General features: G+C 42.4%; 1 protein-coding gene across 2 annotated transcripts in view; it reads left to right on the top strand.

Moving 5' to 3' along the window:
• Nucleotides 1-15446, top strand: part of LOC109891047 (immunoglobulin superfamily member 21) — a 266112-nt gene that overhangs the window by 164067 nt on the left and 86599 nt on the right. For both annotated transcript variants that reach the window (XM_020483336.2, XM_020483337.2), the window contains exon 4: nt 13841-13959. In XM_020483336.2, the coding sequence (XP_020338925.1) occupies nt 13841-13959 (119 nt within the window). The remainder of the gene's footprint in view (nt 1-13840; nt 13960-15446) is intronic.

Below are 15446 nucleotides of genomic sequence, written 5' to 3'. Positions count from 1 at the left end.
GACAAACAAACAAACAAAAACAAAAGGCAAAGTCTTCTCGTGCTTTGTTGATTTCAAAAACATTTGACTCAATTTGTCATGAGGGTCTGCTATACAAATTAGTGGAACGTGGTGTTGGGAGAAAAACATACGACATTATTAAAATCCATGTACACAAACATGTGGATAGCGGGGTGCTCCCTCTGCTGTTTCCTGAAGTCCACAATCAGCTCCTTTGTTTTGTTGATGTTGGTTGAGAGGTTATTTTCCTGGCACCACACTCCCAGGGCCCTCACCTTCTCCCTGTAGGCTGTCTCGTCATTGTTGGAAATCAGGATTACCACTGTTGTGTCGTCTGCAAACTTGATGATTGAGTTGGAGGTGTGCGTGGCCATGCAGTCATGGGTGAACAGGGAGGGGGCTAAGCACACACCCTTGTGGGGCCCCAGTGTTGAGGATCAGCAAAGTGGAGGTGTTGTTTCCTACCTTCACCACCTGGGGGCGGCTCTTCAGGACTCAGTTGCACAGGGTGGGGTTCAGACCCAGGGCCTCGAGCTTAATGATGAGCTTTGAGGGTACTATGGTGTTGAATGCTGGGATATAGTCAATGAACAGCATTCTTACATAGGTATTCCTCTTGTCCAGATGGGAGAGGGCAGTGTGCAGTGCAATGGCAATTGCATCGTCTGTGGATCTATTGGGGCGGTAAACAAATTGAAGTGGGTATATGTCACGCCTGCTCTCACTCTTTCCTTCGCGCCAGGCTCCCCAGCAATGCTCACTCCTGCCATCATCATTACGCACACCTGCCTTACCCCCATCACATGCATCAGCGATTATTGGACTCGCCTGGACTCACTCATCTCTGTCATGACCTTCCCTATATCTGTCTGGTTCCCTGCTCTGTTCCCTGCTTTCTGCATTAATGTTTGTATGTCTTTGTATACCCATGTGCTGATGCTGTTCCTGTCCTGTTACCTGTCTGTTCCTCATTAAATGTTGATTCCCCGTACCTGCTTCTCATCTGCAGCGTCGGTCCTTACAGAATTCTTCAAATGAAGCATCGGGGAGTGCTGACATTCCGGTTGGTGGTGACGTCGGGTCAGGGGCCTGACACTGATTGAACCGGGGGTGTCTAAGCCAGCTCGTCGGGCTGTCACGCCCTAGCTGGCTCGAGAGGTTTCTTGACCCGGTGGGCTCGGAAAGGTGCCCATCCCACGTCCGGCCTCAGCCAGATTGTCAGGGTTATACGCCAGGCCGGCTCCTCAGGCTGCAAGCCTCCGGCGGATCATCGGGCTCCCACGCCTCAGCGGGATCGACAGGCCTTCATGCCCCAGCTGGATTGTCAGGCTCGTACGTCTCAGCCGTTTCGTCAGGGTTTCACACCCAGCCGGCTTGTCCAGCACCCATTGCCTCGGTCGGCCTGTCAGGCTCGCCCAGGTGGTACGCCGGGTGGCGCCCCTAAAGGGGGGTGGTGTCACGCCTGCTCCCACTCTTCCCCCTGGTGCTCGAGGGCACCAGGCTCCCCAGCATCATGCACACCTGCCTTCCCCCCGTCAAGAGCATCAGCAATTCTTGGACTCACCTGGACTCAATCATCTCTGTCATTACCTTCCCCAAAACTGTCTGGTTCCCTGCTTCTGCATTAATGTTCATTGTCTTTGTATACTCGTGTGCTGACACTGTTCCTGTCCTTTTACCAGTCTGTTCCTCATTCAAATGTTGACTCCCCATACCTGCTTCTCAGTGGTAGTCATTTATCTCAGTTACCTTTGCTTTCTTGGGTACAGGAACAATGGTGGACATATTGAAGCATGTGGGGACAGCAGACTGGGATAGGGGGATATTGAATAGGTCCATAAACACTCCAGACAGCTGGTCTGTGCATGCTCTGAAGACACAGCTAGGGATGTCGTCTGGGCCCGGCAGCCTTGCAAAGGTTAACAAGTTTAAATGTCTTACTCAAGTTGCCAACGGAGAAGAAGAAACCACAGTCCTTGGGCCGCGTCGGTGCCACTGTGTCATCCTCAAAGCGGGCTGTACATACTCAGACAGTATATCCCGAGAGAGCCTTGTTTCAGTGAAACAGAGTATGTTAAAATCCCTGATGTCTCTCTGGAAGGAAATACTCGTCCTGAGCTCGTCAACTTTATTATCCAGACACTAAACATTAGCGAGTAATATACTCAGAAGCGGTGGGTGGTGTGCGCACCTCCTGAGTCGGACTAGAAGTCCACTCCGAGTACCTCTCCTCCGCCGGAATGTTTTTGGTCAGCCTCAGGAATCAGTTCAATTGCCCTGGGGGGGGGTATGAACAAAGGAACTGATTTGGGAAAGTCGTATTCCTGGTCATAATGCTGGTAATGCTGATAACTTACCACCGCTCTGATATCCAAAAGTTCTTCCTGGATGTATGTAATAACAGCAAAACATTTCTGGTCTAATAATGTAAGAAATAACATTAAAAAAACAAAATACTGCAAAGTTTCCTAAGAGCTAGTAGCAGCCCTATTTGTCTGTGCCATTTTGTTGTAAGACTGACCCACAAAGACTTAGAATTAAAGAATTAAAAAACAAATCCAATTATTATTAACTCCCATATCTATTGGGTGAAATAACAGTGTGCAATCACAGCAAAAAGATGTGTGACCTGTTGCCACAAGAAAAGGGCAACCAGTGAAGAACAAACACCATTGGTAAATACAACCTGTATTTATTTTTGATTTATTTGCCTTTATTACTTTAACGATTTGCACATCATTACAACACTGTGTCGTGTCTTTGGCTATGCCGGATTAAGTGATATGACATGCTATTCTATAAAATCCTTTCTCTGTAATCAATATTACCTGATTGAGCTAATCATGTAAATGTAATTAACTATAAAGTTGGGGCACCACAATATAATATTTATAGAGCTGTTATCTTCCGAATAAACTCTTAAAGACCTAGTAATATTTTACATCAATAGCAGTCAATATTAATCAGTCTCATCTGAAAGTTGTAAATTCTTGGTTATCTTCACAAGTTGAATCAGCAATACAAAATTGGGTTAAATTATACATTTTTTGGAGCTGCGCCTCAATAGGTTGGTGGTAGAGTCCTTTGTCCTTTGAAGAGTGTCTCTGGTGGGGAACGGGAAACGTTGTGGTGTCGTCGTTGTTTGTTACACTGGATACTCTATCCGTCCTTTCCTAGCCCACGTTTACAGTGGCCGTTGCTAACTCAACGGCTAGGAGGTATCACTTCTGTAGCGAATAAGAGTTCCAAGTTCATACCATTCTCAACCAAAGCTCACGCTGAGGTTGGGTTCGTTCTGTAGTTATTATCTGAATCCTTCTGACATTGGATCGTTATCCTAATGTACCCGGAACAGGAGGTTACATTTTCGTCAATGGCTTATATAGTGGAGGGAGATAAGGGTGTGTTTCATAGTTTATAACCCATGTCTCTTCACAGGGGCGTGGCACTGATTGAGCAGAGCCCTAACCTTATGAAAACCCAAATCTCTCATTTGGAAGCTGAAATTACACTTAATCTTTTCACAAATAATTTTATATTTAAACATTTGAATTGCACAACAATTCCATGTGAATCTGATAACTATAATGTGTAGACTTTCCCAGATACAGTTTAGGTCGCCCTGTCATCAGTCATAATGTCTCAGATGAAAACCGAACTGACATCATATTCATTAAGTACCAACGCAGATTTTCAACTGGTTCTATTACCAAAATAGTTCCTTTCCCTCCACTTGTTTGATGTTCCCAGACTCTCTATGTTTAACAAAGGCTATTCAAGAGTCCCTCTGTAGAGTCAAGAGAGAGGGAAGGGAGAAAGATATTTATGGGGGGTCATAAACCTTACCCACAGGCCAACGCCATGACAACTGTGTTGACGTGACTATCATGAATGTGATGACTGTTATTTATCGAATCAAGTAACTATGTTTAATTGTTTCTCGATTAAATTAATCATGTAACAATTAACTCATTAGGAATTTGGGGCACCAGAGAAGAAATTGTTTAACCAGTTACCATCTCCCTAATTAACTCAAAGATATATATTTAAATCATATATTGATAACAGTCACATTAATCATTACCTCATATCAGTCTCATTCTGAACGTTGCATAATCCTGGGATCCGCAAGAATCCCAGCCTTTCTGAATATTCAGTAATACACAAATTGATTCAATCATTTACAACACTGCTGAATGCTGAAAGCTGAACGAGAGACCTCGGTTTATAGTTTTTGTAAAGCTGATAGTTTTTTTTATATACATTTATTTTATTTGGGATTCTGTGGTTCTGTTGGGCTTAGTTGCTGTGAGCGCTGCTGTCTTTCTCGGGATCCCTCCAGATTCCGGAGAGGGGTGAGAAACAGAAGCCCAGCTAGCCTAGCTGACTCAGCGGTCTCAAATGTAGGTCGCTATTGAACGTTTCAAGCGCTGCAGGAGCTGTGTTTACTTTGTTTTGTTTCCCTGGACAATGTGGACCGCGCTGACTTTCAATGTAGCAACTGCTTGCTTGAGGAGTACTACATGGGTGAAGTGGCTACTCTTAGTAAGCAAGTAGCAAACCTACAAAAACTACTGGGGAATCCACACCCGCCTAGTTTTTCTTTCACCCCAGTAGCCAGACGCCGCTCTAGTGGAAGTGTCACCGCCGTGTCGGCTCTCCACAGTCACTTTTATAGATAACTTTGACACCTTCTGGAAACAGAAGATACTCAACAGGAATGACATCCATGATGGAGTCCATCCAAATCATCTTGGTTCCTGGACTCCTGTCCACCCATTTCAAGGCTGCGTTAAAACAATGACTTATCAATGACCCAAGACCAGCTCAGCTAATCACTATCATTGTGACAATGAGTCATCATAATGCTGCATTAAATGTACATTATCCCAGGGGTGTTGGTAAACACAACGTAAGTAACTTAATTTATGTCACCCTAATTACGCTTGATACATTTGTTAATCCTACAGCTGTTGGATGCAGTAATCATGAGCCTATGAACCAGAGTTATTACACTGTTAGCACTGAAGCAGTGTGCCCTAGTAGGATGACCCCTTTGTGCAGCTCACCCTGCACCATCAAGTCTACTTCTGATAAGCTTCCCAGTAAAGCATTTAAAAACAAGCAAACAACCCAGAAGAGTGCCTAAAATAGCCCATATTAACATATGCAGCCTGAGAAACAAGGTCCATGAAGTCAATAACTTGCATGTAACTCATATTATGACTATCTCTGAAACTCACTTAGATAATACCTTTGATGATACAGTGGTAGCAATACATTGTTATTTCACTTACAGAAAAGACAGAAATGCCAGCGGGGGCGGTGTTGCGGTCCATATAAATAAGCACATTCCTGTAAAGCTTTGAGAATATCTCATGCTAAATACTGTTGAAGTAGTATAGCTACAGGTTCATCTGCCTCACCCAAAGCCCATTCTGGTGGGAAGCAGCTGTAGGCCACCAAGTGCTAACAGTATCTGGATAACATGTGTGAAATGCTTGATAATGTACGATATATCAACGGAGAAGTATTTTCTGGGTGATTTAAATATTGATTGGCTCTCATCAACCTGCCCATGAAAGAAAAAACTTCAAACTGTAACCAGTGCCTGCTACCTACCAGGGTATTTACAAACAGCACAAGAATGAATTCATCAATATGTATTGATCACTTCCTTACTAATGCTGCAAAAAATTGCTTTAAAGCAGTATCCAAATCCATAGGATGTAGTGATCACAATATAATAGCCATATCTAGGAAATCCAAAGTTCCAAAGGCTGAGCCTAATATAGTGTTCAAGAGATCATACAATATGTTTTGTAGTGATTCATGTGTTGATGACGTAAAGAATATTCGCTGGTCTCTGGTGTGTAATGAGTAGTAACCAGATGCTGCACTTTACACATGTATGAAATTGCTTATTCCAGTTACTAATAAGCACACATAAAAAATAAAGGAGAGCTGCACACTCTAGGAGCTCAGATGCAAAAACATTTATGTCCAACGTTTCGACAGATAAGCGGCCTTCATCAGGGTATAATGACAACACTGCGGGATGACTCATTTATATGGTGTCAAAAGACAGGGTGACATGTTCGATGCCAATAAAACGTAGAGTCATTCCGCAGTGTTTGTCATTATACCCTGATAAAGACAGCTTGTCTGTTGGACATAAATCTTTTTGCATCTGAGCGGCTGAGTGTGCGGCTCTCCTTTATTTTTTAAGTGTTCCACTCCGCTAGCCAGCACCTCACCGAAATAGGTGTGTGTTTCTTTCGCCTCTAGACTAATAAACGCACACCCATTAAGAAAATTACTAAAAACTGTTAAATCCCCTTGGGTTGATGAGGAATTGAAAAATTGCATGGTTGAGAGGGATGAGGCAAAAGGTATGGCAAATAAGTTTGGCAGCACAGCTGATTGGCAAACATACTTGAATTTAAGAAATCATGTGACTAAGCTAAATAGAAATACAAATCAACTATACTATGAAAGAAAGATAAAGAATGATAGTAAAAGCTTTGGAGCACCTTAAATTACATTTAGGGGAAAAAAGCAAAATTAGCTCCATTAGCTCCTGATTCATTGAATCAGATGGCTCATTTATCACAAAACCCACTGATATTGGCAACTAATTTAATTACTTTTTCATTGACAAGATAAACAAACATAGGGATGACATGCCAGCAAAAAACGCTGACACTACACCCGTGAAGGCTGGTGACTTAAGGAGGATGGGTGACAAAAGCTTCTATAATTTCTAAACGGTTTATCCGGTATCTATCAAAATACCCTCAAATTAAAGCTGACAGTCTGCACTTCACCCTCATTGTCATTGTATCCTTTCAAACTCATAGTGCTAGAGTACAGAACCAAAATAACAAAACAATGGTCACTGTCCAATGAATTATGGTGCTCACTGTAAATAGCAGATACATTCCATTACAGCTGCGCCATCGTAGGTTTGTACAACGAGTTTCTCTATGAACTTAAACTTAGACATCTCAACATTCGTAAGTCAAACACAGACTGCGCATCTCGCTCACTTGACACATGAAAGTGGCCCAAGAAACGTTCCTGAATAAAGCCCTGATCATCCACATACCTGATGATAACTGACAACTGCAAGCAGACTGTTGCCACCATAGGTCACAGGGCGGTGGGGCAATTTTTACCATCTGGGGCCTGGAGTTTTTCCTTATATGTTAACCTAACTATGAAAACTGTAGTTAGAAAAAAAAATTGACCTCTGTCATTGCCAACAAAGGGTATATAACAAAGTATTGAGATTAACTTTTGTTATTGACCAAATACTTGTTTTCAACCATAATTTGCAAATAAATTCATAAAAAATCCTACAAATAATGATTTTGTCTGTCATAATTGAAGTGTACCTGTGATGAAAATTACAGGCCTCTCTCATCTTTTTAAGTGGGAGAACTTGCACAATTGGTGGCTGACTAAATATTTTTTTGCCCCACTGTATACCCTTTGTTGGCAATGACAGAGGTCAAACGTTTTCTGTAAGTCTTCACGAGGTTTTCACACACTGTTGCTGGTATTTTGGCCCATTCCTCCATGCAGATCTCCTCTAGAGCAGTGATGTTTTGGGGCTGTTGCTGGGCAACACAGACTTTCAACTCCCTCCAAAGATTTTCTATGGGGTTGAGATCTGGAGACTGGCTAGGCCACTCCAGGACCTTGATATGCTTCTTACAAAGCCACTCCTTCGTTGCCCGGGCGGTGGGTTTGGGATCATTGTCATGCTGAAAGACCCAGCCACGTTTCATCTGCAATGCCCTTGCTGATGGAAGGATGTTTTCACTCAAAATCTCACGATACATGGCCCCATTCATTCTTTCCTTTACACGGATCAGTCGTCCTGGTCCCTTTGCAGAAAAACAGCACCAAAGCATGACGTTTCCACCCCCATGGTTCACAGTAGGTATGGTGTTCTTTGGATGCAACTCAGCATTCTTTGTCCTCCAAACACGACGAGTTGAGTTTTTACCAAAAAGTTATATTTTGGTTTCATCTGACCAAATTACATTCTCCCAATCTTCTTCTGGATCATCCAAATGCTCTCTAGCAAACTTCAGAAGGGCCTGGACATGTACTGGCTTAAGCAGGGGGACACGTCTGGCACTGCAGGATTTAAGTCCCTGGCGGCGTAGTGTGTTACTGATGGTAGGCCTTGTTACTTTGGTCCCAGCTCTCTGCAGGTCATTCACTAGGTCCCCCCGTGTGGTCCTGGGATTTTTGCTCACCGTTCTTGTGATAATTTTGACCCCACAGGGTGAGATCTTGCGTGGAGCCCCAGATCGAGGAAGATTATCAGTGGTCTTGTATGTCTTCCATTTCCTAATAATTGCTCCCACAGTTGATTTCTTCAAACCAAGCTGCTAACCTGTTGCAGATTCAGTCTTCCCAGCCTGGTGCAGGTCTACAATTTTCTTTCTGGTGTCCTTTGACAGCTCTTTGGTCTTGGCCATAGTGGAGTTTGGAGTGTGACTGTTTGAGGTTGTGGACAGGTGTCTTTTATACTGATAACAAGTTCAAACAGGTGCCATTAATACAGGTAACGAGTGGAGGACAGAGGAGCCTCTTAAAGAAGAAGTTACAGGTCTGTGAGAGCCAGACATCTTGCTTGTTTGTAGGTGACCAAATACTTATTTTCCACCATAATATGCAAATAAATTCATTAAAAATCCTACAATGTGATTTTCTGGATTTTGTTTCTAATTTTGTCTGTCATAGTTGAAGTGTACCTATGAAGAAGATTACAGGCCTCTCTCATCTTTTTAAGTGGGAGAATTGGCACAATTGGTGGCTGACTAAATCATGTTTTGCCCCATTGTACAGTGCTATTTCACTGTAAACAAATTGACCACAGACTTTCATCATGCATATAGAGAAGGACACTGAACAAGCACAGCACTTACACAAATGACTGATGATTGGCTGAGAGAAATTGATGATAAAATGATTGTGGGGGCTGTCTTGTTAGACTTCAGTGCAGCTTTTGACATTATCGAGCATAGTCTGCTGCTGGAAAATGTGTGTGTTATGGCTTTACACCCCTCTCTATATTGTGGATAAAGAGTTACTTGTCTAACAGAACACAGAGGGTGTTCTTTAATGGAAGCCTCTCAAACATAATCAATGTCGAAGCAGGAATTCCCCAGGGTAGTTGTTTAGGTCCCTTGATTTGTTTCAATCATTACTAACAACATGCCACTGGCTTTGAGTAAGGCCAGTGTGCCTATGTATGCAGATGACTCAACACTATACAGGTCAGCTACCACAGCGACTGCAATGACTGCAACACTTAACAAAGAGCTGCAGTTAGTTTTGGAATAGTAGCAAGGAATTACTTAGTCCTAAATATTCCCAAAACTAAAAGCATTGTATTTGGAACAAATCATTCACGAAACCCAAAATCTCAACTACATCTTGTAATGAATAATGTGGAAATTGAGCAAGTTGAGGTGACTTAACTACTTGTAGTAACCCTGGATTGTAAACTGTCATGGTCAAAACATATTGATACAAAAGTAGCTAAAATGGGGAGAAGTCTGTCCATAATAAAGCACTGCTCTACCTTCTTAACAACATTAACTACAAGGCAGGTGCTACAGGCCCTGGTTTTGTCGCACCTGGACTACTGTTCAGTCGTGTGGTCAGGTGCCACAAAGAGGGACTTGGGAATATTGCAGTTGGCTCAGAACAGGGCAGCACGGCTGGCCCTTAAAAGTACACAGAGAGCTAACGTTATTGACATGCATGTCAATCACTCATGGCTCTAAGTGGAAGAGAGATTGACTTCCACATTACTTGTTTTTGTAAGAGGCGTTGACAAGCTGAAGGTACCAAGCTGTCTGTTTAAAATACAAGCACACAGATCAGACACCCTTGCATACCCCACAAGACATGCCAGTCTTGTCCAGAACAAGTCCAGAACAAACTATGGGAGGCGCACAGTACTACATAGAGCCATAACTACATGGAACTCTATTCCACATCAGGTAACTGATGCAAGCAGTATAATCAGATTTAAAAAGCAGGTAAAATACACACACACGTATACATGGATTTTGGGTTGTAGATATGTGGTAGTGGAGTATGGGCCTGAGGGCACACACTTAGTGTGTTGTGAATTATGTAATGAATGCATTGTGATGTTTTTAAAATTAAATAACTGCCTTAATTTTGCAGACCCCGGGAAGAGTAGTTGCTGCCTTGGCAGCAACGTATGGGGATCCATAATAAATACAAATATAAATACAAAACTAACTAAATAATAACACAGAACACACATACACACTTACATGAGATAAAAGTCCCTAGTGGACTGACAAGATATGACGGCTTGTTACACGCATGGAGAGGGGGGTACAGAGAGGAAGAGACAAAGAGAGACAACACTTGGATACATTTGGACCCTAAGCTCAAAGGCATAGTAATACTTTGCACATGAACCACAGTTCATTTGGATAAGAAATGTGATGTATATATTTACGTGTAGATGTCTTTCTTTGTCGTCTCTCTGTTGAAACCAATCGATCCTTCTCTGGGGAGTGGCTCAATGTAAGACTCTGGTTGTCCACCAGAGGTCACAATGTCCTTCTTAGTTGTTGAGCTTCTTTGATAGTGAAGTGTTTGTTTGACAGATACTTCAGATGCATCAGTGATAGTCTGAGATGAGGTTTCTTGCTTCCAACCTCGTGACTTTAGTGTAAGTTCTAGGTCTCTTTACATGCACAGCTGCAGACTGTCAAATGTTCTGGTCTAGTTTTTATCTTATTCTCACATGTTGCGTGTCTCACATGTCTCACATGTTGCGAGATTCTAACCATTTCAAAGTGTAGCCACCACTCCATGCTTTCTGGTCTGGTAGTTTCAGCCATTTGTAACGTCCGGCTTACACCGTCCGTCTGCTTGGTCTAATGTAAATTTTGTTACCAAGGCTTTTATCCTCGTGTAAAAAGGGGGTGTTCCATTACGCCAACACAATGTCCGTGCTCACTTGGGCATGGTTATTGACTGAGCAAAAGTTTTGAAGAATAAAATCACATTTCTACCTTCACAAAAGTGCTCTCATAATGAATCATATTTTTTATACAACACTTAGATGTAAACTTGATAAATAGAATGTATACTTTCAGAGTTGCAGTTATTTCATTATACATGTTGGAAGGTGAACCTTCACCCCAGTCTGAGGTCCTGAGCACTCTGGAGCAGGTTTTCATCAAGGATATCTCTGTACTTTGCTCCGTTCATCTTTCCCTCGTTCCTGACTAGTCTCTTAGTCCCTGCTGCTAAAAAACATCTGCACAGCATGATGCTGCCACCACCATGCTTCACCTTAGGGTTGCTACCTGGTTTCCTCCAGACATGATCTTGGTTTCATCGGAACAAATCATCTTGTTTCTCATGTTCTGGGAGTTTTTAGCTCCCTTTTGGCAAACTCCAAGCAGGCTGTCATGTGCCTTTTACTGAAGAGTGGCTTCGATCTGGCCACTCTACCATAACGGCCTGATTGGTGGAGTGCTGCAGAGATGGTTGTATTTCTGGAAGTTTCTCCCATCTCCCAGAGGAACTCTAGATCTCTGTGACCTAGGTGACCATCTCTAGGTGACCATCGGTTTCTTGGTCACCTCCCTGACCAAGGCCCTTCTCCCCTATTGCTCAGTTTGGCCGGGCAGCCAGCTCTTGGAAGAGTCTTGGTGGTTCCAAACTTCTTCCATTTAAGAATGATGGAGGCCAATCATGTTCTTGGGAACCTTCAATGCAACAGACATTTTTTCGTACCTTCCTCGGATCAGTGCCTCGACACAATCCTATCTCGGAGCTCTACGGACAACTTCATGGCTTGGTTTTTGCTCTGACATGCACTGTCAACTGTGGAACCTTATACGGACAGGTGTTTGCCTTTCCACATCATGTCCAGTCAATTGAATTTACCACAGGTGTACTCCAACCAAGTTGTAGAAACGTCTCCAGGATAATCATTGGAGACAGGATGCAACTGAGTTCAACTTCGAGTCTCGTAGCAAAGGGTCTGAATACTGTAATGTAAATAAGGTGTTTCTGCCATTTTTTCATTTTATAAATTTGTAAACATTTCAAACAACCTGTTTTCACTCTTTCATTATGGGGGGATTGTGTGTAGATTGCTGAGGGAAAAAAACGTAATTGATCAATTTTACAAAATAACAAAATGTGGAAAAAGTCGAAGGGTCTGAATACTTTCCGAAGGCACTGTATGTTTCCCATGCCAATAAAGCCCCTTGAACTGAAATTGAATTGAGAGAGCAAGAGAGAGCGAGAGAAAGTCAAAGACAGAGAGCACAAGAGAGAGAGAGAGAGAGAGAGAGTTAGAGAGAGGGCAAGAGAGAGAGAGCAAGAGAAAGAAAGCAAGAGAAAGAGAGCAAGAGAGAGCAAGATAGAGAGAGAGACAAAGAGAAGAGATGTGCTGGACTGGAGTCACTTGGCAGTTGGTGGGCACAGCTCGTGGAGCCAAATTTATTGAGAGGGATGCGAGGGTAATGCCAGCATAGGTATCACCGGTGCCAGGGCTCATCACAACATAATAATCACAGTTTGACAAAGTGCCCTCAAAACTAGAATTAGTGGGGTGAAATTGCATACTACTCCTAAAGGAAACGTTTTTTTTTTTTTTGTGGTCATCTTTGTTATTATTCATTTGTGAAAATAATTCCAGTACAATGCATATTTGATCAAGATTCATAGCATGTGATCTGACATGATGAAAAAAAATGTTTGGCTAAATCAGAGCAATGTTTATGAGATGCACAGCGGAGTCCACTCAATACAAATCAGCCTACTGTCAGTCAATCATCACGTGACTATCATCTTGGTGTAGTTGTTTAAAGCTGGAGGCCTTTGTTGAAGGCAGCATTTACACAGCCCTGTCATGTAGTAGTAGTAGGTTTAATTGGTTTCTTGCAACCATAGACTGAATTGTACACCAATCATATACTGTCAACTGTAATTATCAAATAGTAAAATCTTAATCTAGCAAACACTTAATAAAATACAATGTTAATGTAGGTTTAATTGGTTTCTTGCGGTTCTGAGGTTCTATCAGTCAGCATCTGCAGCCGTGACCCAATGGGGACTCTTCAAAGTGACTGTGGACATGTTCTCTATATGGGCTGGGGGTGTGAAGGGTGCATGATTGCCCCACACAGGGTTGACTGTTCACCAACAGAATGATCACCTCTTACCCTCCACACTACACACACACACTCAGCACTGCTGAACTCATTCGAGTTCCAGCGCTCTGGGTGCCCTGCCGTTGTTCCAACAGAGGTCTCCACCTGAAACCGCCGGGCAGGAAGGACAATTGTTCCCGTTTTGTGGTAATGAATCACAGGGCCTTAATGCTACTGGTAATGTCTCACTTTGATTATTGCTGTTGACACATTAGTTGGGCACAGAATACAGATTGAGCTTCCAGACCTTTCAGAAATGGTCGTATCACATCTGCTGGCTGGCTGAATAATTGTTTGGTTTCATTTATTTCTCCACACAAACATGGAGGCTTAACTCCTGAAAAAGAATGAGGTTTTGGTAAAATTATTTATTCCTGAATTCAAACAAATTGAGTGTTCTGAGTATACCTGCTGTTCACCTCCTTTCAACATCATTCAATAGGGACATTTGGAGGAAAACCAGGAACACAATAAAGGACATTGTCATGCAATTTGCAAGTGGATTGAAAATGTCCAAACTATTTCCTGTGAAAATGATATATTATGAAAAAATGTCTATGTATTTCATTTTTATTCAAATGTTTGCCTCTTCTCTGCAGGCTCCCGGAGGTACGGATCTCGGACAATGGACCGTATGAATGCCACGTGGGCATCTACGACCGAGCGACGAGAGAAAAGGTGGTCTTGGCATCAGGAAACGTCTTTCTCACCGTTATGTGTGAGTCATTTTTACTCTGTAGTCAGCCTGTGACTGTGAATATGCAAAAATGGCTAGCTCTGCTCTACTCTGACATCCTGCAACATTAATCAGTTCTATCTCTTGGGTGTTCTGCTGTCTTTCTAACGGGATTGACTTTAGATAGCTAGAAATGGAAGAAATAACACATTATATAAGATAAATGTAAAGGGGAAATACTTTAAAGCAGCAAAAAAATGACAAGTAATCTACATTGGCACTCCTTGTGAGTGAAGGTAAGAGACAGCCATGATGATAGTGGGACTGCTAGAGGAATGTCTAAGAGATTCAAGAGTAGACAGAGGCAGTGTTTTTTGGAGATTGTACTATATCATGCTGTAACACAATTTCACTCTCCTTTCTTCAATCCCAAGTTCCATACGGCAAACATGACTGGAGCAACAACAATAAAAATACTAAAAAATAAAACTGAACCGTTCCCCTCTCTAATGACATCTAATGCTGCCTCTGAGACCACTACTTGATAGGGATTTGAACCAGTCTCGATCTGTATAATTGCAAACCTACCCTATTTTGGAGAATTACTTGTTTCTTTGTTCCCATGTTTCTGTCAGTGACCTGAGGAGCTGCTTCTCTCGCTCCCTCTTTGTAGTAATTGTTGGTGCAACTTTCTCTAATGACAGCTGGCTCACTTCTCTCTGGTGTTTGAAGTCCAGCAGCAAGGATTTCTATGTACAGCCTATCGCTAATTACCAACAGTAACATTTCTCGGAAAAACATGAGAGAGAGAAACACAAGGACATAATTAGTCCATTTGTTCATTTTGTTCCCTCACCGTATTGCCTGCCAATGGCTCTTGACATTGGGCTGCAGGTGTACCCAAAGACTAGTTTTGGTTCTCAGAGCTCCTCCGCTGACCTTCACTTTCCCATAGTAACATAAAACCATACAATATACAAGAAATACCAAACCAGATGAACTCTTCACAGACCTAAGCGAACAGAGCTTTATCAATGGGAGAGGATTCACCCAAGTTAACCCATTAATCATTAAGGGGTGGTGGTCAAGATATAAGAACGATATAGCCAGGGGAAAGTGTGGGAACTCTCTCTCAGCTGGGTGTTAAATCTCCCCTGGTGGAGGAGAAGAAGAATGGCCTCCGGCATTGTGGCTAATTGCCGTCTAAGCTGAAACAGAATTATTCATAACCTATTAGTGTGCCAAGTTCACTGGGAAGTGAGAAAAAAAGGAAAAGGGAGAAAGAAAGAAAATGAGAGAAAAAAGTAAATTAATAGGAAGCAGTTTTTTTAAAGGGCTTCATAAATAAGAATTATAATTTTAATGAATCCCCTGCCAAGAAATTCAATCACTCAGTTTCAGAAGGCCAAACCTCGAACTCTTGGTACTTCTGCCACTCTCCTTCACTCAAGGAAAGTTTATGTTCTTTACTTTTATCCTCAACTCTGTAAATTCACAATGGTTTGGTGATGCCTCAAGGCATGGGAGAC

This window comes from Oncorhynchus kisutch, linkage group LG5 (assembly GCF_002021735.2).
Source record: "Oncorhynchus kisutch isolate 150728-3 linkage group LG5, Okis_V2, whole genome shotgun sequence".
NCBI lineage: Eukaryota > Metazoa > Chordata > Actinopteri > Salmoniformes > Salmonidae > Oncorhynchus > Oncorhynchus kisutch.
The sequence above is the reverse complement of the archived record's forward strand: the minus strand, read 5'-3'. Positions and strand labels throughout refer to the sequence as shown.